The sequence below is a fragment of the Lissotriton helveticus genome, chromosome 7, assembly GCF_964261635.1.
Source record: "Lissotriton helveticus chromosome 7, aLisHel1.1, whole genome shotgun sequence".
In the NCBI taxonomy this organism is placed as follows: Eukaryota; Metazoa; Chordata; class Amphibia; order Caudata; family Salamandridae; genus Lissotriton; species Lissotriton helveticus.
This window is the reverse complement of record NC_136068.1, coordinates 86,838,896-86,864,730: the sequence shown is the minus strand read 5'-3', so window position 1 is coordinate 86,864,730 and position 25,835 is coordinate 86,838,896. Positions and strand designations below refer to the sequence as shown.

The 25,835-nt window shown below is 45.0% G+C and overlaps 1 protein-coding gene across 1 annotated transcript in view; it reads right to left on the bottom strand.

Annotated features, from left to right (window-relative positions):
- CDH26 (cadherin 26) overlaps nt 1-25,835 on the bottom strand; it is a 317,238-nt gene that overhangs the window by 82,689 nt on the left and 208,714 nt on the right. Inside the window, exons 4-7 of the mRNA XM_078651581.1 lie at nt 23,328-23,475; nt 21,229-21,395; nt 19,997-20,125; nt 6,519-6,704 (exon numbers count right to left, since the gene is read on the bottom strand). Coding sequence (XP_078507707.1) covers nt 6,519-6,704; nt 19,997-20,125; nt 21,229-21,395; nt 23,328-23,475 — 630 coding nt within the window. The remainder of the gene's footprint in view (nt 1-6,518; nt 6,705-19,996; nt 20,126-21,228; nt 21,396-23,327; nt 23,476-25,835) is intronic.

Here is a 25,835-nt window from a genome sequence, read left to right as displayed (position 1 = left end):
CCATGGGGCAACAGGGTCAGAGCTGATTTGCATATCGCCATTGTCTAACCCAGGGTGGTGTGGAGTGCAAAAAAACGATGGATTTGGGCCCAGATCTTTTGACTGGGGGAGTGTGTGACATTGATCCACATTCAGTCCATCACTTGTTGTTTTTGCAATTGCCGCCCTAAGTGCGCTGGGGATGCCCATACGTGGGTCCCAGGCACTCCACACCACTTGGAGTCAAGCTAGCCGGGCTGAAGAGAGGTGTTACCTCGAAACCGGTCCGGTCCTCGGATGCTTGATTCCGTTCTGGGAAGGACATGGCTTTTGTAGTTCGGACTGGACTGTTCCCATGGGGCAACAGGGTCAGAGCTGATTTGCATATCGCCATTGTCTAACCCAGGGTGGTGTGGAGTGCAAAAAAACGATGGATTTGGACCCAGATCTTTTGACTGGGGGAGTGTGTGACATTGATCCACATTCAGTCCATCACTTGTTGTTTTTGCAATTGCCGCCCTAAGTGCGCTGGGGATGCCCAGACGTGGGTCCCAGGCACTCCACACCACTTGGAGTCAAGCTAGCCGGGCTGAAGAGAGGTGTTACCTCGAAACCGGTCCGGTCCTCGGATGCTTGATTCCGTTCTGGGAAGGACATGGCTTTTGTAGTTCGGACTGGACTGTTCCCATGGGGCAACAGGGTCAGAGCTGATTTGCATATCGCCATTGTCTAACCCAGGGTGGTGTGGAGTGCAAAAAAACGATGGATTTGGGCCCAGATCTTTTGACTGGGGGAGTGTGTGACATTGATCCACATTCAGTCCATCACTTGTTGTTTTTGCAATTGCCGCCCTAAGTGCGCTGGGGATGCCCAGACGTGGGTCCCAGGCACTCCACACCACTTGGAGTCAAGCTAGCCGGGCTGAAGAGAGGTGTTACCTCGAAACCGGTCCGGTCCTCGGATGCTTGATTCCGTTCTGGGAAGGACATGGCTTTTGTAGTTCGGACTGGACTGTTCCCATGGGGCAACAGGGTCAGAGCTGATTTGCATATCGCCATTGTCTAACCCAGGGTGGTGTGGAGTGCAAAAAAACGATGGATTTGGGCCCAGATCTTTTGACTGGGGGAGTGTGTGACATTGATCCACATTCAGTCCATCACTTGTTGTTTTTACATTAAAAATATATAGCACTCCAACAAAGTAGTAAGATTATAAAACTTTAATAACTTATAAATATATACAAGAAAACAAAAACAGTAATAACATATAAACATTTTTAGGGAAAAACAACGAAGTAGCGGTCGGCTGTGCGAATAGTCCCAACGCAGCACAACGTCCAGATTTCTGGCATGGGGCGTCGCGGGGGGTGGGTCATCAGTAGCAAACTGTTGTGCGAATAGTTCCAAGGCAGCAGAACGATGGCACCAAGGTGATGTCCAGTAAGTTGCCGCACTGGTTTTGGTATCCTACAATGCTGCTCCGAATAACGGCGTGGGGCGCCCCGGGGGAGGCGGCGTGAACGGGCCTCTCCAGGTGGAGTGTCATCTGTTGTAGTGGGGCGCCCCTTTACCGTTTCAGTTGCCATTCCGTCCGTTTTTGGTCCACTGTGTCAAAAGCCGCAATTCAGCTGAGTTGCGCCCACTCTTGCGGTGCAGCGATAGGCGGCTGTCACAGGACTCTCAAAATGGCGGCAGGCTCTTTCCTTTTTGGGCCTGGTCCACTGAAATGGCCCTGGGACACCTTGGAAATCGGACGCTTGTCTGCTAGGTCTTGGACCCCATTCTCGAAAGCGTCCCCTCCGCCTTGAGGATTTATCAAAAGTTTTGGGGGCCCCCGACTCCTGTAGGCTTCTGGTGGGGAGCGGTTGCCATGATTGCTCGCAGAATGACCACGACGGAGCTACGAGATGGTGGTGCTCTCATGCTGAAGCCAGCTTCAGTCTGAAACATCCAGAAACAAGGTGGGGCTTTCATCGTTTGGGAAAAAAAAAAGTTTTCATCCAATGAAAAGTGTTGTTTTTAGGTCATATGATCAAGCCTTCCATCATTAGGAAACCAAAAGTAAAATGAACCAATGAAAAGTTTTATAAACAAGTCACATGACCTGTTATGCGGCATAGGGTATAAAATGCGGAGAAAATACGTTGGCACGTGAGGCGGCGTCAGTAGCGGACCGATGTGCGAATAGGCCGAAGGCAATACAACGCGCCAAGATCCGGATGGCACCGAGGTGGTGTCCAGCAAGTTGCAGCACTGGTGTGGCCATCCTACAATGCTGAAAGTCGGCGTGGGGCGCCCCGTTGGCCTGTGAGTTTGCGTCAGTAGCGGACCGATGTGCGAATAGGCCGAAGGCAGCACAACGCGCCAAGATCCGGATGGCACCGAGGTGGTGTCTAGTAAGTTGCCGCACTGGTGTGGCCATCCTACAATGTTGAAAGTCGGCGTGGGGCGCCCCGTTGGCCTGTGAGATGGCGGCAGTAGCGGACCGATGTGCGAATGGGGCCAAAGGCAGCGCAACAATATTTTCGGAATAGAAGACACCACAAGGCGCTGAGATGCCAAGATCCGGATGGCACCGAGGTGGTGTCTAGCAAGTTGTGGCACTGGTGTGGCCCTCCTACAATGGTAAAAGTCGGCGTGGGGCGCCCTGTTGGCCTGTGAGATGGTGTCAGTAGCGGACTGATGTGCGAATGGGGCCAAAGGCAGCGCAACAATATTTTCTGACTGACACCACAAGGCGCTGAGATGCCAAGATCCGGATGGCACCGAGGTGATGTCTAAGTTGCGGACCGATGTGCGAATGGGGTCAAAGGCAGCGCAACAATATTTTCTGTATGGAAGATACCACTAGGCGTTGAGATGCCAAGATCCGGATGGCACCGAGGTGATGTCTAGCAAGTTGCTGTACTGGTGTGGTCATCCTACAATGCTGAAAGTCGGCGTGGGGCGCCCCATTAGCCTGTGAGATGGCGTCAGTAGCGGACCGATGTGCGAATAGGCCGAAGGCAGCACAACGCGCCAAGATCCGGATGTCACCGTGGTGGTTTCATAGTTGAGAGGCACTTCATCTGCAGTGGGGCGCCGAGATCCGGATGGCACCGAGGTGATGTCTAGCAAGTTGCTGTACTGGTGTGGTCATCCTACAATGCTGAAAGCCGGCGTGGGGCGCCCCATTAGCCTGTGAGATGGCGTCAGTAGCGGACCGATGTGCGAATGGGGCCAAAGGCAGCGCAACAATATTTTCTGAAGAGAAGACACCAAAAGGCACTGAGATTCCAAGATCCGGATGGCACCGAGGTGGTGTCTAGCAAGCTATGCAGTTGAGTTGTGTGCGCCCTTGCGGCGAATAGGTCGAAGGCAGCATAACAATGTTTTCTGAATAGAAGACACCACAAGGCGTTGAGATTCGGTTACCACCGAGGTGATGTCTAGCAAGTTGCCGCACTGGTGTGGCCATCCTACAATACTGCTCCGAATAACGGCGTGGGGTGCCCGAAGGGGGGGGGGGGGAGGCGGCGTGAACGGGCCTTCCTAGGTGGAGGCTCGTCTGCTGTAGTGGGGCGCCCCTTTACCGTTTCAGTTGCCATTCAGCTGAGTTTCGGCTGCTCTTGATGCTACAGCGACAGGCGGCTGCAACAGGACTCTCAAAATGGCGGCCTGTTCTTTGGATTTGGGCCTGGTCCACTAAAATGGCCCTGGGACACCTTAGAACTCGGACGCTCGATTTTTTTTTCCTTTCCTGTACATGCAAAAAAAGGTAAATGCCCGGTACGTTACACGCTTCATCTGCCACGATGAACTCTCCAGAGGAACCGAAAAAAAATATAGTTATGGTAACTATACCATGCATCGTCATATGGAGAGGTGGCACCAATTAATTATAGTGCTGCATAAAAGAGAGATTTGGAGGAGAACCCCTGACCTGCTAGTACATTCATCAAAGAAGTGGCACTGACAGCATCAGAGGCAAGGGAAACGGTCCCAAATATTTAGAAGAACTTTGGAAAGATTAAAATGACATGTTTAGATTGTGGCAAATTAATTTCATGTGGACAGATGAGTGTTACTCTAATAAATACAGCATATGAACATCATCATAGTCGATGGTTGGTAGAGACATTTTGACTATATCCTGGACCTGCCCGTCCTCGCCCAAAATGGCGCCGGAATAAATGGGACTCGTAACTCCTTGTTGTGTACTGGTTGCAGAACCTTGAAATCACGAGATACGTATGCAGTTTTGAAGCACATGGCGGGCGGGGACGAGAATTGGTTGAATATTTCGACATCCCTATTGATATTAAGTTCTGATGTGTTATTGATTACTGTACTATTGAAAGTTCGAATTAACGTCACCCATGGTACTTGCCCGCAAATGTATATCTAGATAATTTTATTGTAACTGGCCCTGTCGTATTTTAATTATAAAATGTACGTCCACCGATTCCGTAACTGTTAGACACCTTAGTTCTTGCAACCTAATGGCCCGCCCGTTACGTTCCTCTACAGTGTAAATGTCTACTCATCATATACGATTACAGTTTGCTCCGTGGCCGGCCCACGTGGTTATAGGCTCGTATTTGTATAATGAAATTTTCACAATAAAGGTTTTTAAAAGAAAACATGGTAGTAGTATATACATTGGTAAAGTTTTTAATAATAGTCACTGTTTTAGAATCAGTAAAAGGCAAGTGAAATAAAGCAGACCAATTACATGAAGGGTAAAAGGTATAATTCGAAGGAACGCAGTAAAGATAAATGGTCAAGGGCTGTTGTGTTTTCTACTCCTGCAACATAAAGTGATCGATAAGAATCTCATATTCAGGCGTATCGGCGACTAAGACAGCAGGTCGACCCTCTTTTGCTCAACGGCTCCGTCATGGGACGAAGAAACGCTCTTTTTCTCGAAAAAAGAATATATTTTACTTGCAGGACAGTTGTAAATTTTCCGGGAAAGTACATTAGCCTGGAACATTATAACATATATTTAAGAAAAAATAATGTTCGGAAGTAATAAAAAGCGTAATTTTTAGGTCATATGACCAAGTCTTTCATCATTAGAATAAGAAAAGTAAAATGAACCAATGAAAAGTTTTATTAACAAGTCACATGACTTGTTATGCTTACGTTACGCGCTGCGCGCCCCGGATGACTTCCGGATGCGCTAACGCGGCGCGTCATATGACGCATTACGCGACAACGCAGGTCCAGAATATAGTCAAAAAGTCTCCACCAACCAGCGGTTGGAACACAACCCCTTTCAGCAGGCTAAATAGTTCTGTTAAATGATAACAGAAGGGACAGGCAACAAGAACCATCAGTCAAAGAGGGGAGGGCTAGTTCTTCTCTACCGGGTTACATTGGGGCGCTACCGGAACTGATCGAATTGGTAGTCTACAGTGTTTCTGGATATTCAGACTGAAGCTGGGGTTAGCATGAGAGCAGCACCATTTCGTAGCTCCGTCGTGGCCATTCCGCAACCAATCATGGCAGCCGCTCTTTATCGTTATTTTGGGCGGGGTGGGTGGCGGAGCCAAGCTGTTTTGCAGCCATCATTGTGTGGAGTTCAGTTCATCTCACTAGTTTTGTATTTGTCATGAGGGGTTGTTCCTAATGTTTCTATTTTAGCGAGGTCAAAAAGAGATCCCATTAGTGGCCTACTGATTTTGCTCGATTCCTTTTCTTTTTTTTTGTACACGATTTTTCGTTATCTGCGAAGACTAAACAGAGTATTGCGACTCTGTGTTTGTTTGTAAATAGAGAATGAACCAAAGAGAACCAATTCTAAAACAGTAAATACTTGGATAACAATCAATCAAATGGAGAGAGAAGCAGGCACGACGTATTACAACGGGGGCAAAGGCCTGCGTTAACTACCCTTCACTATGTGCAAAGAGAGAGTACTCCTAATAGAAATGAGGGGGGGGGGGCACCATTCAAAGCAGATCAGTGTGCATAAACACGAAAATGTTTTCACTTACCACGTACTTGACATTCGACAGCTTATGATATTTGCTATTAAAAAAACATTGAAATTCACTGAAAAAACCATAGGTTATAGACCATATATAGTTAGGAATTAGCATTTACAAAACCTTGAAAATTCACTGAAAAAACCATAGGTTATAGACCATATATAGTTAGGAATTAGCATTTAAAAAACCTTATTTTACTCACACAAAACCATTGAAATTCCATATATAGTTAGTTGCACTAACTATATATCGCGCACCCGCAATCCACTGCTGATCATGTCACATATTACATCATTCATGACATCACTGATTGGCAGCGTACTGGGATACAGACAATGCAGCAAACCCACTGGGGTGTTTTGATTTTATAAAGGGGGGATCTGATTTGTGAATACAGAATCCAGGATCATGCTCGTACATATTATGACCAATAATTCTCAAATTAATGTTCATATTTCATTTTTAGAAGCAAACATATTTATTTGCACCATTATCTATGAATCATGAGCTCATCAGATTAGATATGAAGTTAACACAGATGATTTTTAGGGAGCAAACAAATTACCTTTATGACAGCTAAAATGCCTTCATTGGTTTCAGGGTCTGTGGTGATGTTAAAATTGCCTTTTTCATTGCCTGACAATATTTTGAACTTTGCGCGCCAGGCTGGTGTCTTAGGAGTATCCTTATCTTCCACGCGTATCCTGGTTATACTTTGGTTCGTTTTTCCTTCAAGAATTGCACCTTCATACTGAAAAACAAGAGGATTCTGTCAAAACCAAATAGACCACTCTAAATAGACTTTCAGTGAAGAGTGACATATTTATTCAAGAGTTAAAGCTGACTTTAGCTACACAATCTGTGTTGTGTAATTTGAAACCACCTGAGAATCTACCAAAGCATGGACATTGGTTTTGTACATTCAAATAAGTGATAAAATCAAGGCAATGCAGAGTTCATGAGAAAACTTGGAAAGAACTTGGATAAATCTTGAACTTCATGGATTATCTCTTAGTTCAATTCTCATGCAATCTGCATCTATTTCCTTTTTGATTGGTTTTCTTTAGAAAGTGTTTTCTGTTTTGTTTGGAATAGATGATCGCATTAATGACTCTGAGGTGTTAACAGTACAGAATTCTTTTATAAACCTCGGTCATTTTTGTGCTACTCTAATTCTTTGTACCCTTTCTATTTACATCACATACATTTATTTTTTGAAGAATTCACACCTGTTTCATTAGTATCTTTTACAGATCTTTTTAGGAAGTAATTAACAATAGAATTGTAGATTGTTTACCTGTAGTTTACCAGCTGGTACCGTGACACATTACCATATGAATTGTCTAACTAAGGGGCCGATTATGATGGCGGACGGACCTGAGTCCGTCCGCGACCATAGAGTAGGAGGGAACCTCCGCATGGCCTGCAGAGTTCCCTCCTGTGCAATTAGGATGTGACCACCACCCCGGCGGTCACATCCTCTATTTTTACCATTGCGGCGGGTGCGGCTTCAAGCTGCACCCGCCGCAATGGTAAAAATGCATACATTGCATTTGTATGCAGAAAGCGGCAGGCACCGTGCGGTGCCTGCCGATTTCTGCATACAAATGCAGGGGGGTACCATAGGTACCCCCCATGTGCACCCCCCACCCCCCCTTCACCCAGGGGGCCCGCAACGGGCCCCCGCAGTGAAGTTACACATGCTTTTCCACGGCGGAAAACCCGCCGCGGAAAAGCATTTTTTACAGCCCATCCTAATATGGCTGACGGTGTCTGAGAGACACCGTCACCATATTAGAGCTTTTCCGCCGCGGTTGTAAGCCAACCGCGGCGGAAAAGCTGCGGACGGAAACCAGGACCCACCAGCCATCCTAATGTGGCGGTGGGTCTTTGGTGGGTCCGCTGCGGTTTTTCCGCATCCTCCGGGCTGGCGGTGGCTTCCGTCGGCCCGGAGGATGCGAAAAAAACGCAATCGTAATAGGCCCCTAAGTACGCCTAAACAAATCCCTTGTAGGCACATTTACCTGTTAATAGTTTACCTTCCCAATCCTCCAAGGGTTAGTAGAGTTCCCCACTTTCCCTTGCGTTAATAAGGATAGGCATCATAAAAGGGACTCATTCCTGGCCTAACAGGCAAACTACTACCAACAAAGACCCACATCTGAGCAATAAATGGGACAGCAAGTTAGCTCCACTGCTTAATCAAAGAGCATGGTCTACGGTATTCGGTATTATTGGTGACAACAACTGGGGAGGGGGTCACTTTATGGGTCAAGAGGGTGGAGGCTACAGGTAGGCTACTGAGCCCTGCTGCCTATTTGCAGATTCTGATTTGTGAATGTTGCGATGGATGCTTCTCAGATATAACTAGGTTGTTTGTCATGCTGCTTACCATTTTCCAAAGGTCAGCCCCCTTCATCGTCATCTTATGCTTCTGTCAAGGACAAACTGGGCGCAAGTGGCGTGAGGAGTAAGGGTCCAAGGGATATCACCTTCATTATGTCAATCTGATGTAATTATCTACATGCTCCAATCGGAGTCTCTGTCTCTTTTTTCTTACAGGCTCAATGGTGCAATGAAAGTAGGACTAGGAAGGGCAGGGGTTTTAAAGTTATTTTCTTTACACCTGTGACATCCATCAAGAACAACTCTGGAATCTGTTTCTAGGCCTAAGTAACAGGACTCTGGGTGCTTATGGTCTTTGATCAGTTGGGTAATCTGAAGTTTAAGTGGCCCAAAGCTTTATGGGTCATTTTCTCCTCAAAAGCAAATTAGCTGCTTTAAGTCTCATCAGACCAAAAATGGATGGGGGTCCCTGCAGGCTTGTGCAGTCTAATTATGGAGCACAAACGCTGCAGCAGGTACACTAAGTGCCCCAAGCTCACCGCTGATGAGTATGATGCACCTCAATGAGGCTGATGTTCGCGGAGTACAGAGATCATGTGTTCATGCTTCTTGCTTTGTGTAGTGCTGGGAGCACTAGACCGTAAATTTCCATTTGTGGCACCAAGGTACCAAGTTGGGTCTGAATCAAGCTGCTCGTCTGGTGTCCTTCAAGGTGTCCGCAGAGATCTTCAGGAGTCCCAACATAGGACTAAGGTTGTCAAGCATATAAGGTATTTAGGTGGCATAAGGAAGGGGATGAAGGGAGAGTGAGATGGGATGAGCCATGTTCCTCAAACAGAAAGGTCCCACTGTGTGCTTGCTCACCTGCAGTCGACCTGCATACTTCCAAGCACAGCCACTTCCTCCGCATCTCATCCGATCAATGATGGTTCGGGATGCTCCTTCTCCAATATTTGCAAAGTAAGTAGCCTGACAGTAAAATAAAACATCTTAACCAGAATTATTAACACTCATTGCCTAATTTAGGCCGGTGGTCGAAGGTGGTGCCCAACTGCACTAATTTTTTGTGGACCAAGACTTCGAACTACCAATTTGACCCAGCGAGAGAGGCGGGCAGAAAAGGGGTTAAAAATTAAAATTAATCGAAAGAGGAGAGCCTAAAGGGTGTTTTAAATGTATCTAGGGCAGGCATGACCCATTTCTCTGATTAGTGCAGCGTGGCTAGACTCACTTCGGAGCCAACTGCAGCAGTTCCCCGTGATTTCCGGTGTTCCTGACCTTGATGTTGTACGGTTTGCAATTGGACTGGAATCATCCATGAACAGACAGCGCTTCGGGATAAAGTTATCTATGGATGACAATTGATGGGGACGTGCCCAAAATTCTGTTTTCAATCTGGGAGCATTATTTTGGGATCTCAGTACATTGTAATACGACTTTCATGACTTTTACGAAAAGTGCCGCTGCAATTCTATGGATCTGCCACCTTAAGGTGCAAAAAAGACAACTGCAAAGTGAGTTCTTCTTATAATTAGAGCATAATTAGAACTGCAAAACCCATCAGAGTAGGGCTGTGAAAACCATGGCCCTCAAAATCCAGTAATGGGAACAGAGCCGGACTGGCCATAGCGGGCACTGGGTGTTTCCCTGGTGGGCCGCCAAGGTGAGGGCCGGTTTTGGACCCCTAGGGGACGTTTTTTTACTGGGGGCGGCAATATCGGCCCCCTGTAACAAAATTGGTCAAAACCGGCCCAAGCAAACAGCTCAGCAGCACCCCCTCACCCTCCTCCGGGGGCTGGCCGAGCATTACCCAGGGACGGTTTCGGTTCCCAGTCCGGCCCTGAATGGGAATATGAATAAGTGGGAGTCACAAATATTTGTGTGTGTTGTTTTTGGCCTAAATCTTCACCTTGCTCTATTCGTGACTAAAGGGCCGGCAGAGGCCACAACGAATACTTTTGTGATGGGTTTTAGTTTGATAATGGCTTCCATAAATCATCACTCGAGATGCATTCGTCAGGTAGAGCATTTTTGTTTATAAAGCTGCTAAATTCATTGCAGGAGTCTAGTGTAAAGTAACAAAAATGAAAATATTTGTTTTCGCTTTTTGTTTTTACAATTTTCTGTATTTTACTGTTATGTTTATAATGACACTTCGTTTATCTAATTAACCATAGAGTCAGTTAAGTTTGAAAAAAGCAGATGCACTAGGACAAAGGATATGATAAAGATAGTAATCAAAGTGAGTGTTTACATCTTTAACAACCACATCCATGATGTATGGTGGAGGAGCGTCGCCCCACTGCTCTGTGAGCAGAACAAATAAAACAATAATAACTTTTTTATTATCATTCTCTGTCTTTTCTAAGGAGCTGGGTTTGGGCGGGCAGAGCTGAGCTGGGGTTTGAGCCTGGGAGGAGTGGTGCATGCACTCTCAAAGTGCGCATGACTGCTTGGCCGGCCCTCTTGGCCCGGCAACGCATCATTCACACTTGGCATGTTCCCACCAGGCTGCATTACACTGCCTGGTCCCCATCTGAGTGCCGAACCACGGTGTTCAGACCAATCATTCGCTGTGTTGCAGAATTGTGATTGTCTTAGAGCAGCCGGGTGCTTCCTGCTTCTGGACTTGCCAGGAAGAGAAGGATCACGGAGAACCGGCAGCCGCGGTAAGGTAAGTGTTTTCTTTTTTGCTTTTCTTTTTTTATTACCGCTCAGTCTGTAAATCCAGTTTGTCCAAAGCGGGACCAAACAGTTGAACCAGCAAATTACATCTAGATTGTAAACTGTCCCCAGTTTCCTCCCATATCAATCAGGGCCGGACTGGGAACCGAAATCGGCCCTGGCAAAGTGCTCAGCCGGCCCCCTCTCTCCCCTGGGGGTGCGACCGCACTCTTTGCCAGGGCCGGTTTTCGGCCGATTTTGTTACAGGGCCGTTTTTGCAGCTATGCTGCAAAAACGGCCCTGTAACAAAAACGGCCCCCTGGGGCCCAAAACCGGCCCCCACCCATGCGGTTGACCGGGGGATTGCCCGGTGCCCGCAACGGCCAGTCCGGGCCTGATATCAATGCTTAGATGATACCTTTATTTGCTCCTTGGAGCCTGTTACTAGTGGATAGCTACAGACCCAAAACAACAACAGATTGGTCTTGAAGGTACAAGTGTAAATGAGTAAACTGGATCTGGTGGTTTAGTGGATTATTGTGTCCAATGTGGGAACCGGTGTTTGACCTCATGGTCATAGGTTCAAATACCAGTGGATCTACTCAGCCTTTCATCCTTCTGAGGTTGATAAAATGAGTATCATTGAATTGGATAACAATACACATCTGTTATTCAATGCCAAGATACCCTTGGGTGAATGTGTGCTTAACAAATGCTTATGTTATGCGTGCCTTGCAATCATACAAGGAAGGCTACAGAAGGCATAGGACACTGCGCCTAATAATAGTTTCCTGGAAAAGGCGACAAGTACTTAGAAAGGGCTACCATCAGTTTAACTCTGATCAGAATGCTGCCAATTTAACATAAGGCATCTAAAGGTATCTTTTAGATTCCTAGATTTGTATATGCGTTCTAAAGTGTTTATTGTTTTTATTGCTTATGGTAAAATAAATATACCTTTTTCTATTTTATTATCCTTTGCTGAATGCAAATTTAAGATTTTCTTAAACACACGTGTCTAGCTCTCATGATTTAGGTCATGCCCCTAATTGTGTTGGCCAAGACCCTTTAATAGATTTGCCACACCCTTTTTAGAGATAATCCCCCGCCCCAAATTTTTTCATCCCACTTAAAGCCCTAGATATCTAAAAAGAAAAAAATAATCGGAGGGGAGAGTGGGTCTTTCTTCACTCGACACTGATGTGCCATTAGAAACTTACATTGTTGTTACCATATATTCTTGTGATTTCGTCACAAATCATTTCAGATTTTTGCCACAAAATGGTTTGTTTTGGTCAGTAGTAAAATTTCCTGTGCCATAAAGTGTTTATGCAGCGAATCGAATGTTTTTTGGGAAACCCATCCGATAAAACAGGGGCTATTCCACCGATGGGGCAAAATTGTGAAATTCGGTCAAATAGGTGCATTCACAACTGCAGGCAAAAACAATTCGACCCGTTTTCGTTTCCATAACAATTGCAACCAGGTGTGGGCCGTCAAGCCACAAGCGTCCTGCCTGCATTGCGTTCTGTTTGTGAGCCACCCCTCACCCCCACCTATATACCGCGGGCAATATGTCGTCTTAAGCTGGACTGCGAACAGGTGACGCACGGTTCTTACGTCAGTGATACGTCAACAGAAAATACTCGGCAGGGTGTAGTTACGGTTCCGTGCTGCTGACAGTCATGAATGTCTTCGTAAGAATGTTTCGTTTTCTCACAATTGCTATAACATTCCATCACGAGCTGCGCGACTTTTAAGTATTGCTAATTTCTCATGCTAAGCACTGCGGTGACACATTTATTTAGGGTCTTTCTTAGCATGATAGTTTGCGATTTTAAAGTTATTATATCACTTAATTTTAAACATTAATAAGGGCCTTTTGCGCCGCCGTTGCGTTACTTCTGTGACGCAACAGGGGCGTAAAGCCAGCGCCATGCTGCGGGGTATTTACAATGTGACGCATCTAGGGAGATGCATCACTTTCTAAAGCCCTGCGCCACATGAAACCTGCGCCACGTTTCATGTGGGCGTTCCGGAGAAGGGAGGGGCGTTTCCAACCCCGCTGCGTCAAAACCTTGTGCCTGCTTGAAGCAGGCGTCAGGCTTGACACACCATGTTGGACTTAGGCAGGGTTGGAACAGTGCTGGAGTTGCGTCGCGCCCGTGGCGCTACTCCAGTACTGCGCCAACCTTACGCCGGCAGATGCGACACGCATCTGTTTATCCTTGCGCCATGATATGCGGCGCATCTGTGATGGCGCAAGGGTAAACTTGCGTGACGCATCTTTCCTGGCGCATCCCTGCTGATTTGCAAGGATGCGCCAGGAAACGTAAATCTGCCCCAGACTTTCCATTGGCTGCAGGGAGGGAAGATTCACAAAATGACAATAAAATTCACAGAAAAAATACCAAAGCTGACCACTAGGTGGCAAAATTGTTTCTTCACAAATAGGATGGCCAACAGAAGCTCATGGCCAATCTTAGGACCTGATTACAAGTTAAGACGCTATTTATCCAGTGGCGATCGGCACAGGTAAGAGTTGTAAGGTGGTGAGGTGGGGGGGCGAGTCGACAGACGACGGACTAAGAAAAAGGAAATACAAAAATAAATAAAACCACTTACCTTGCAGGCCGCATCACCAACTCGGTGATGTGGCGAGCGCAAGGTAAGTGCTTTTATTTATTTTTGTATTAAATTTCACCCATCCCGTCGTTTGTCGACTCCCCCCCACCCCGCCCTGCCCGCGCCTCACCCCATTGCTGTTACCTGTGACGGCCGCCACTGTATTTATTGCCCCTGATACCACAGGATACGTTATTTATCGGATGCGATAAATAACACCTATTACCAGTTAATGGGGAATAACATGCAGATTTTGGTGTTTAACCCACCAAAACGATACTTTAAATACTGTATGTTTGACCTGACAAAATGTAACTAATGATGAGCTATTTAACGTATCTGATAATTATCAGATGTGCTAAATACCTTCCAACTCGTAATTCCGAACCATGCGTAAATAGGAGTTTGCACATGGGTCGGAACATTACAAGCAACTCGTAATCAGGCCCCTGGACTTTTGGAAGCCAATGTGCGGAATAAGGAAAGGCTGAGTTACGTTACATTTTTTATTGAGAATCTAGGGAGATGGGCAGCACAGTGGGTCACACGTAAATGTCATACAGTGAAATACAACAAACTAGAGTAAACTATTGAGAGGTTACAGGGGACAAGGGGCAGCACTCAAGGGCCTCATTTAAAATTTGCCAAAGTGGGAGCTCCACCATATATTGGAACTAGCAGTCCCAAAGCTCCATTTACAAGTCGGGAAACTGCTGACTGAGTGTCACCAGAGCCACTGCCATTGCTAGCACTCCACAATCGTTGGTGGCTGCCCAATCACCAGCGGACTACTCTGGCAAGCAGAAATATCTAATGTTTTTTCGTTGTTTCCAGCAGCGGCCCGTGCATGTACGAGCGGTGGGGTGTTGGGGCCCGGTTGGGGGGGATTCGACAGACGACCATGAGGATAAATTAAATAAATAATTTAATTTTCCCTCGTTATCGTCTGTCGAAATCCCCACACACCCGGCCCCACCGCTCATACCTGCATGGGCAGCTGCTGTTTTTTCTCTCAGAAAGCAGGGTTTGTTTCTAAGAAAGAAGACAGAAATGCTAAGTTTACCGCCAAAACAAGGCATTATTCTCAGCATTGGGTGTTACCAAAAGTGCGTCAGCCCATCCGGCCATGAATGTTTGAAATTGGGCGTGTGTAGGTAAGGGTGTCCACCACAGGTGCCCTGAACGGCTGCCTGCCTATGTCAAAATGAGGCACTTAGGTGTTGATTTAGGGATTGCTAAGCATCCTGCTGTTACCCAGTGGAGCAGAGGTAAACACCTCGGCTGCCCTGGTGGACTACCACCCACCATATTTAGAGTTCTTTGCGGCAGCGTGGAGATCTCTATGCCTTTAATGGCTCTGCCACCCCATTTGTGATGGAGTACCCTATCTGCCAAACTGTACATCAGGTCCTGAGTTCTTCAAATAGAATCTCCAGTTAGAATTCAAGAATGCCATTTCCTGATATTAGGAAAGGTGGATAATCCTATGTGGTAATTTCAATTACAACTATGGAAACCTGCAAGATGAGTTAATTTTTCTACAGTTGTTAAATGTAAATATCTGTGGCAGTGGGCAATGCATATGTGGGGAACAATCACAAACTTGTAACTTTTGGGCATTTACAAACATTTTTAATGGCCTTCCCACTCAACCTGCACTTCTAAATGTGCACCTAAAGTATGTCAGTTGTGTAGTAAGGGTCTTAAACTGCCCAGACAGCCTTATGTTTAAGGGTTGGAGAGAAAGCTTTTCTTCAAGTGTGAAACTTTTTCTAGGTGAAGAAAAAGGGTAATATAAAAATGTTCAAATTCTAATTTCTCCTAGAATTATAGTTTAACTATTTTTATTGAAAGTGTTAGCATACTTAAACCTCAAACAGAGGTGACATTTGTGCAGAGCATCCAGCATTTCCTGATTTTGTGATCCACAAAATAATCATCAGATCAGTTAAGGAGCACGAAGGCCATGATATTTAATATACTGGCCACTAAAATAGTCTCCCAGCTGTGAAAGCGAAATGTTTCATATTCTCAGAGACCTTTGTTTCCTTGGGTTGCTTTGCCTCTTAATAGAATAACCTGCCGCTTTACAGCCATGAATAGTGGCCGCTTCTATTTTCATAGCAGTTGAACCCAGCAGAAAGCCAGGGGCATGACAAGAGACCTAATAACAGGATGAGATTGTAAGAGGCCACCCCCAGTATGTAACAAAAAAATGAAGATCTTGAGGTCGGGAGGGTTAGCTCAGGCCTGAGGAGGAAACTGCATGTAATTTTACCATGTGGACGCTTTGACATTAGAATATAGCCTTATAACATGAGGGCTATAATGAGGGAGAGGGCTTTTAACAACCAGTATTACCTGAGGCAGAAGGGCTATAAGGCTATTAGAACATTCCACCCACTAAGTGTAGAATGTTCTAAAATAAAAAGGGAGAAACATAAAGGCAAACAGTGGAATGTTAGAGCAGAGAATTTACACCAGTTGCTATAAGCCTGGAACTACTCCATTGCCTTCAATGGAGCGCTCAGCATTCCAATGTTCTAATTCACATGATAGCACTGAGAAGATCTATTGAAAACAATAGTTTTTTAAGAAGAACATAGAACTATTCCTGCCCCGCCCCGCCCCACCCTGTCAACATTGCCATTAGTGAACTAAGAGGCAAGAAAGTTGTCAGGTGAATCCTGTGTGTGGCTCAGCTTCTTGTAGAAAGATCTCAACATTACAGTCTATTAAATAAAGCACAATAGGTTTTTGTACAGCCGGTATTCTGAAGTCATGTTTTTGATGGTTCTTTGCTATACGAAAGTGAGGATCAGTAAAATACTATTTGCCTAGGATTAAACAATTTGGTTCAGCAGAGAAGCTGTGCGTAGTCAAGGTTTTTTGGTTTCAGCTTGTACAAATTTGCTCCAAAATGTCTCTCCTTTTTATCACAAATGTTAATGTTCTGATTTTACCCCTTGGTGCACGAGGGTAGACATGGGTGGCAGGCAGAAGACATATGAAAGCTTGGCTTGTCATGGGCTCGAGGTTCGAACGAGACCTTGAATTAAGCCAGAGCCAGGCTTCAAGTTCGAGCCTGAGCTTTCAGTGTCTTACCCTCCTCTTCATGTAGGTATCAGTCTGTTGTGGGGGAGAATGGTAGCTGAGGCAGGGAATGAGTGACCAAGACAAGGGTTACTGCACCCACACCCTTTCCTCCTGCAAAGAGGGTTGTGAGAGGTGTTGAGAGGAGAAAGAGTGTTGCAGGGAGTCTGCGAATGCCGCTTTACTTATTCTTATGCATGGAAGAGTACGAGGAATGCAATGAGCTCCTGCAGAGGGAAGCATGGGGTGCTGAGAGTGCAGGGATGTAAGTGAGGGTTGTAGGATGTTCCTGCAGGGAGTGTTGTAAAGTTGCATTGCATTAATGCATGGAGGAGACTGAGGGGTGTAGGGAACTCCTGAAGTGAGTGCTGTGAGGGGGGCATGGAGCTCCTGCTTCAAGATGTTATGTTATGTTATACTTTCTTGTATAGCGCCACGACTCACCGTGAGGCATCTCGGCGCTTACTTAGAGCACAACCCAAGGAGAAGAAAAGCAGAAAAGAAGGGGCCTTAATAAAGGAAAGATAGGGAGAGGTGCAGAGTGCTCCCTCTGAGGGGGGAATGAGAGGTGCAAAGATCTCCTGTATTGAGCACTGTGAGGGTGCAGACAGCTCCAGCAAGGAGGAAAGGGAGGGGTGTGTAGCTCTCCTGCAGTGAGAGCCCTGAAGGTCATAGGGATCGCCTGCATGAGGGAGGAGAGATACAGAGTGCTCCGGGGGGTGGGTAAGTGGTGCACAGAGAGAGCTGTGAAGGTGCAGAGAGCTCTTGCCCTTATAGAGTGTTGTGAGCATTCATTGAGTTGGTGAAGGGAGAAGAGGGAGGAGTGCTGTGGTCTGTTGTTGAGTGGAGAGAGTAGGGGGCTGCTCTGAGCTCTTGCAGGGAACATTTTGAGCATGCAGCATGGTGTGTTTTGGGATTTTGCATGGGGTCTGCACTAAAAAAAGTAACACAAGCCTGATGCAAAACCTTTGTAGATCTAGGCCCAGGTGTTTTAGCATCAAGTAATTCAAGGAGTTAATTAAGCCCTTGTTGCTTACTTTTTAGGGTAACTAGCAGGTTATGAGTCAAAATCCTGAAAGAATCAGTTCAGGCTTTCACCCTTCTGATGTTGATATAATAAATGCCAATAGCAAACAAACACCCTCAGATACCTTAAACATGCCTCTACCAACATGGAATATTCTGATGGAGTAGAGTCCATTAATTTACATCTGAAAACGAATGACTGCAAGAAAAATAAAGTGCTGTAATAATGCCGCAAAAAAGTCCAACAGTGTATTGCCTAAATTACATTTCTGTGCAGCACAAATTTGCTAATCTATGCCTCTAAATCCTGGGGGATCTGTTTGTGGAGGGAGAAATACTGGAGAGAACCACATTCAGTATAAAAACGAATTCCTTAGGAAGCATTGAACAGTATCTGATTCTGAAGGCAGCCAATGCCAGAGGAAAGGGACAAAGAACAAGAGAAACACAGCATTTTACACAGTATGCTTCGTCGGTGAGCTGGTCACTCATGATCAAAGAGCGTCTAACCAACCAGCCTGCTCCTAGGGTAGTCCTCTGCAATGTACCAATCATAAGAGGGTCCTTTCAGGTAAATTATGTCCCAATACATCTAAAACCCTGAACAGAGGTCATCAAACAAAGCAACATTCCCTAGAATGCCTACTGTTGGTGATTCTTAGAGATTCTGGAAGGGTTAAAGAGAACTGTTCAATCTCTACACTGGATGGTCCCTTTGAGGCTGACGCTTGATCATGCCTTCCTCTGACCCTCTTTAGGAACGCCTTTGCTGATCCCACTTGTGCGAGGATTATCCTTTCAATTGATAATCCAGCTTCAGCCTTCCCTACTCCTAACCTCACAACTGCATATTTTCTGTCCTGCAAGGGATTGTGGGGCTATGGCAAGACTTTGTAGGGTGAAGGGTCATGCATACGGGTATGTATGAACCTTCTGGATTTTTCAAGCATACAACAGGACATTAGTGAATTGGAAAAATGTCTGATGATTCTACAATCCTTCTACCCATACAGCGTTGACAATATTTAATGTAGAATATCATGTATTAATTTCACATGACTCAATAGTACCAGACATTTTTGCCCAACTGAGAGCTAATTTGCAAGAAAAAATCTTGTGGGATGACGTGTATGGCCAACATGCTATTGGAAGTTTTTTAAAAGTCTTTCTGTGGACACACTGTTTTTGTGTTGGTTATTCTACTTCAAATTAAAATGAAGTGCTGTGTTTTATTAAAAAGGTTATTCACCACCACAAGGGAAGCCCTGTATCCTTGAACCAGGGGCAATCAATATTTTATACAAATAATGGCTCAAGATATATACAAATTAAACAGAAAACATGACAGTTACAAATTAATTTGTAACTGTCATGTTAATTTTGACTGAGCATCCAATAATTAGTCTACAAAGTACAAACTAACACATATGTCTGAATATACACATTTATATAGAGTACCAGAACTTTCAGTCAAAATTAATGTCCTGATGATGACCTGGAATTTATAACAAAGGTCGAAACAATGTCGATGCGACTGTGGCCGCAATTATTGAAGGGCACATTGTTTTGTTTTTGGCAATTTCAGTATTGTTCTGAAACCCTTGTCTATATATTGTCCTAGAGTCCACCACTTGTCTGGTCTTTGTAATTGATATTATTCTTTATGTGTACCAGTATATATTTCTGAGCTTGATTTTATAATTGATTTTACTGAATACATTTTGTACATGTTTCCAGATAATTCTCAGATTGGCCTTTACTATAAATGTTCCAGCTTTCTTTCCTGTATGTTTTTGTAACTGTCATGTTTTCTGTTTAATTTGTATATATCTTGAGCCATTGTTTGTATAAAAAATGTTTTATTAAAAAGGTGGGCTTGCAAACAGCGATTATAATTTTTAGGAATATTCACTCAGCCCTGGATCTACACAACTTTAATGTAACAGAATATACATAGCATCAGTTTAGTTAATCAATTTGCGGTTAGACAAGAAGGATGGTGGCACTTTACCTTCAAGACAGACAATAGCAAAAAGAACAATTTGCTCAAGGGAAGTGGTAAACCACTGAAGAACATAATCCAAAATCTTGCATCCTCAGGGGGAACAAGGGCAAAGACCCATGCATAAGCAAAGTAAGATCATAGAGTAGCTGTGAGTAGCCACGTGTCAAACAAATTATTCCACAATCATCAGCAGCATCCAGAGGTTCAAATGTAGTCATACACGGTTTGATTAAAGTATGGTTTGCATTCCTAGCTAGCCTCAATGCGTAACTCAAATAACTTACTTTTTGATCGATAATGACAGGCATATGGTTGTTCCCATCTTCAACAAATATATTAACGGTTGCTGATGATGACAAGACTGGGGAACCTTTGTCACTTGCTTTTACAATAATCTGGATTTTTTTTGCAGCCTACAATAGAAAAAAAAATCAAACATATATTAAATGCAAAGAAAGTTTTTGGGCAGTCAGATATGCCTTTAATAATGTGCTCCGCAATGTTATTTATTTATTCATTCATTTTTGTATTTGTAATTCATGGAAGGCTCCAGTGTCTGTAAAAAAAAGCCCATCTCTAATGTCATTATCACAGGTGACTTCTCTAGTCACCTATAATAAATAAATGATACAGCTGCTCAATGGTAATACGTGTTTTCAGTTGAGTTCTATTATCTGATGTTTGTGTATTTGCAGAATTGCAACCATTTGCCAATTTGATAGTGACACACCAGGTTCCTGTTACACACTCTTGTCCCATACAGTTTCTGGACATACTGCTGTGCTCAATTTGTGTACAAAAATAGGTGCAGGTTCCCACAATGCTTCTAAAACCTTGTGGTCTACTTTCACCATGGACACAATCTACTTCTACCGCTGGCATTACCCCCTGTCTATAATGTACCCATGCTTTCCTTTCTACCCCCTACCTTATGTCAACTGTCTATCCCCACGCCCCTTTCACCTTCTCTCTCTTTCTGTTATTATCCCAGGCCTGTTACCTCTCTCCCTCTATTTCTGATTTGCCCTTTCTTTATTCTACAATTGGTACCTTGCCTCTCCCCTTCAATTCATGCTCTGCTCTCTCCCCAATCTATGTAGACCTTTAACTTTTTCTCCTCCAACTGTCTCTGCAGTGTACCCATGCTCTTTAAAAAGGTACAAATAAGCCCTACGCGTTGAGCCCACAAGCAACCACAGGCACAAATTTAGCACTGTACTCACCTCACATATACATTGAACACCAGAGTGGGAAACCCTACACAAACTCCCCTGAAACCATATATTGTAAAACCCACTCCAACCTAGTGCTTAATTTGAGCCAGTGGTTTCCGGTGCTCGGCACCCGCACTTAATTGTCAGGTGCTAGACACGTGTTTCTCATCTGTTTTCCAGAGCCTCAAGCCGCTTTACAAAAGAATTGAGGCCATCTTCTGCAACAAACCACTTTTTTTTTCACAACGTGACCCACATTTCCCAATGTATGCAACCCTCCTTTCAATCCAGTAGGCACTGACCTCATAATTAAGGCACCCCTTCCCGCGTATTAATCCATTCTTGGGATCAACGGTGAATGTCATGTCCGAGGTGGAAGGACTCTGCGACACGAAAGAATAGATGACTTCTGAATTTGGTGTGTCCTCTTTATCGTTATCGTAGGCATGCAGCTGGATAACTGGATTTTCTGTGGAGAAGAAAACAGCTTTTACCATTGATACACTGCAGGTGGGGAGTGGTGTGCACAGCTGCTCCACTGCTAAGACAAAAATAAATGTTCATTGTGGCTAGGGATAGGTAACCAAGCAAAACATCATCAGCAAGTAAGCAAAAGCAGTGTTTGCAGCACCATCTCCAGACCTACAAGTCAAGAGACTGAATGCCAGCAAAAATGAATCAAACTTTCAAAAAAATACCATTAAATGGGGTAATAATACCATCCACGTGGTCTCTTCACCTGGGGCGCTAGTATAAACTACCATCATAAGCACCATTTGCATCCAGGTAGAGTAGAGCTCATTAAAAACAGGAGTAAATAGTGGTTTCAGCTGTCTTCTGTGGGATAAATTATCATTAAACTGGTGGCAGGTGCAAAGACACAACTTTGTGATAGCTGCACTGACACACTCAAAGAGAGTAGGAATGCAGTTTCTGCATTTTATTCGCCAATGATTATTGTGCAGATATTAATTGGAAGCAAAACTACACCCAGGTACAGGAGCTATGCATTTATTTCAGGGTGTCATTGTGGCTACTAATACCCTTTGGTTCTAAATTGTAATAGTCCCCACTAATTTTTAAGCACCTAAACAAAAATGTCTTTGGTGTGCAATGTCTATAGACAGTCTCCATGCTTTGTTTGAGTTGTGTTGACCTCTGTAAATCAGTGATGATTGTCCATTAACCCCAGCCCTGGGGCGCCATGAGAAATGTTAGCGTCTGTTCCCATGCAAAGTGAACTTCTGCATGTCCCCCCAACCTTTTCATACATTTGTAACTTTCTGTATGGGCGACATTTTATAATCACCCCACATTCACATGTGCACTCCGTCACTACAGGTCTGGCTACAGACACACACAACAGCATGACATCCGCCTGGCACCCTACTGTCTAGCTTTGCCTGCGTCGCCTCATCAGCCCCTGACTCTTGGAGTAGCGGGAAGGTCGAGGAGGGACGTTGACCAGCCTTACGTGGACACAGATGAAGCACCTCATTATTTTCTCCAGTCCTTGTTCCGTGTCAAGAAAATGCAAGAAACAATTTGCGATAAAGCAAGTCCTATTTAGGTCAGGATTACATCTTTGGTGGTCTGGCAGCAGGCCGCCACGCCAGCAGCCGCTACCAGACTGCCAAATTCAACCTTCTCCCCCTCGCCAGATTATGAGTTTCCTTGTTGTCTGGCAGGTGGTCACGCAAGGCGGACCCGTTTCGGTGCCTATTGAAAAGGACTGCAAAGGGAGTGCCCAAGGCCGTTCCTATATGGCATGGAATGTGCAGTCCATGCTGTGCAGGAAAGGTGGTTGCAAGACCAGCAGGGATCGTGGATCCATGGCGGGTGTGGTGGTCCCCTGGAGGTCCGACCACCGTAGTGGTAATACGGCAGTCGGACTGCTGATGCGGCGGTCCACCTCTGCCACTGCACCTCCACCGCGAGTTTGGTGGTCTTATGGACTGCCAAACTCAGAATTAGGGCCTTAGGCAAAATGATGATGGGTGTAAAAGTGGTTGAACTTCGCTTTGCTGATTGGTGCGGTTCATTCGCCTTAGCTTAATTAACCCATTCCATCACAGGAGTTCCCCACCAGTGTTCATGCCTGATCCCAGCTGAGACCAACTCCCCAAAATTTTCTAGAGGTCTTTAACACCTTGAGTACCATAAATGACATTTCCAGGTCCTAGTAATGAGGGTGGAAATCTCACGTCACTTAACGGGGTTCGTAGCTTAACTCATACAATGCATTATATCGGAGATAGCACTTTTATTCATTTCCGGTTTATAATATTACAACCGTCAAGGAATCCACCGTGCAACATGACCAGGACATGTGGATCACAGATAATATCCAGATGTGGATATTTACAAAGCTCACCATTTTCAGAGACACCACTGAACTTACCAAAATTGAAGGTCTCTTTCAGAGTGATATTTACTACATCATGCTGAAATTTGGGCGCGTTGTCATTTTTGTCCTTCACCTCAACATTGAAGATCAAGGACTTATCGACTATCCTCCCCGAAGCCCTGTCCGCAACATCGAAGCGTACCTGTGAAAAGAAGACACATTTCTCAATAGGATGTCTCAGTTGTATGGCAGGCTTCTGTTCTATATTTAACATTTCTAGAGATTTGAGTCTCCTAACATATCTGAGCATTGTTTATGGTCTTTCATAGCCCATGGTGTGACCAGCTTAGCTTGATTGAGAGCAAGTTTGTGCAGCTTTGATGTTGTACCTCTTGGCTTCCAAGCTCTGTCATTCGATTTCCGGCCTGTCAGAGCACATCCTAACAGGGTTTGCCCAACACAGACTGACACTTTGCACTCAATTACAGAAAAACTGTGCTCTCTTCAGTGCATATGGTGCCTCCTTGAACTAGGGCTTGCATTGAAGAGAGGGCAGCAGTGATGGTCATAGCAGGGGATTGAAATGCATCTCCTACCTTCACTGCAGCCAGGCCGGGTCTTCCCTTGAAGGAAGGCTAAGACCCCAGATTAGGGGTGCTATCTGTGACTTCACCACTTTGAAAGTCCCTTGGGGTGTTCCCGGAACCTTCCACACCTATTTACAAAGAGAATTTTCAGGGGCTCACTAAATACACTCCACTTCCCAGGTGGTGCAGTATTAGGATTCCTCCTGATAGTCTCTTTGGCCATGACCCATATGTTAAATGTTAAATGGTGCAGATGCATGGATAAAGACATGCCCTCTTTCTCACAGAAGCACACCCCTACTCACAAGAAGAAACGCCCCTTCACGCTGCGCAAGCACAAAATGAGCCTGTGCTAGGCACCCGCAAAAAAGATATTACTGTAGGAGGTATGAAAGCATCTGTGGCGCCTTCTGCATTGCCAAAGTGCCCCAGAAGGGCAGAAAGGAAGACTGAAATGCTCACTGCTTTTTTAGTGGTTTTACAGAATCTAGCTCTTGTATTTACTGCGACTTAGGGGTCGATTAGGTGTTTGGCGGTCTGATAAACCGGTAAACTCATGTTGGTTGTGCAGCTACCGCCACACTGGTGATCCAACTGCTGTATTACGAGCTTGACATTTGGAGCACCACAGGACAATTGCTACTGCCAGAGATCTGCGTTCCCTAGCGGTCTTGCAGTGGTCAGAGGCCCACAATATGCTGGTGGTGCTGCCGCGGCACTGCCAAGCATATTGCAAGTTTCCTCACCTCTACAGTTTTCACGGCGGTGAGCCCACCAAGAAAAGTATTGTGGTAAGGAAACTAAGGAGGCCCCACAGGGATCCCTTTTGCCTCTGGGCCAGGGGGTGCATGCAGGGGGGCACAGTATGTGCCCACCCGGCTGAATGCATTACTGTTCCAGCACATCATGGACTTCACAGTCCATGCCGTGCTGGAATGTGCAGTGGCAGTCCCATGGTGCTGCCTTTTTAAGGCTCACATACAAGCCTTTGAAAGGCACCACTGTGGGCCAGCCATCGCAGGATCGCCCGAACTCTATTTCATTTGGAATACAGCGGATCAGCCAGCCTACAGATTTGGTGGTCTTGGAGCATGGCGCTGGCATCGTGGCCTTTACAATGAGAACAGAGGGTTGCAATGCTGAATTTGTAAAACAATAAGTACAAAAAATAAGTGCCTTGTCAGGAGGCCACTGCAGTTTGCACCACACATTGCCACTGTACTTACACAACTATTATCCATCGCACTGAAGTGTGGCAATTCAGACTGTTCAAGGCCACCAACGCTTTAAAAATGGCTTGGGTGGCAAGTATTAGGTGGTAATGTATATTGAATTAGCCAGCAATTGTTTTTCTGCTCATCTTTAAATTACACAAACAGCGCCACCATGTGGCAGCTGTCATAAGTTCAAGGTCAGGCAATTAAGTGCCATTGCTGAGCACTGGAAACCACTGGCTCAAATTAAGCACTGCAGGGTTGGGAGTTGATATTTAATAATAAAGATAGGTCATTTTATTGCCAAAATATTCCAATTTAACAACACTGAAAATCTTATAAAAATGAATAAATGTGATTTTCTCCAAGAATACAGGAGCAGCGACGAAAGACAAAAACCCACGAGTTGTACGTCTTTGTGTAGGTAATACACTACAGTGATCGATGTACATACAAACCATTCTGCTAAAGGCCATCCTAAGAGCTCTGATGAATAGATCATTTTAATTGTAACAACATCTTAGAAAATAGCCTTAACGCTACTCCAGAAGGATCTCCTCTCTGATCAAAATGAGTTACCCAATTCTATGGCTTGATTCAACGTTTGAGCGACAGGTTACTCTGCCACAAATGAGATGGATATCCCATACGCTGTATTACTAGACCCTTATAACCAATAACATTCATAATATGGTGAACTCTTCTGCCGTACTCTAAATCACCATTTTTGTATATGTATTCTCAATCAATGAATCAGTAGA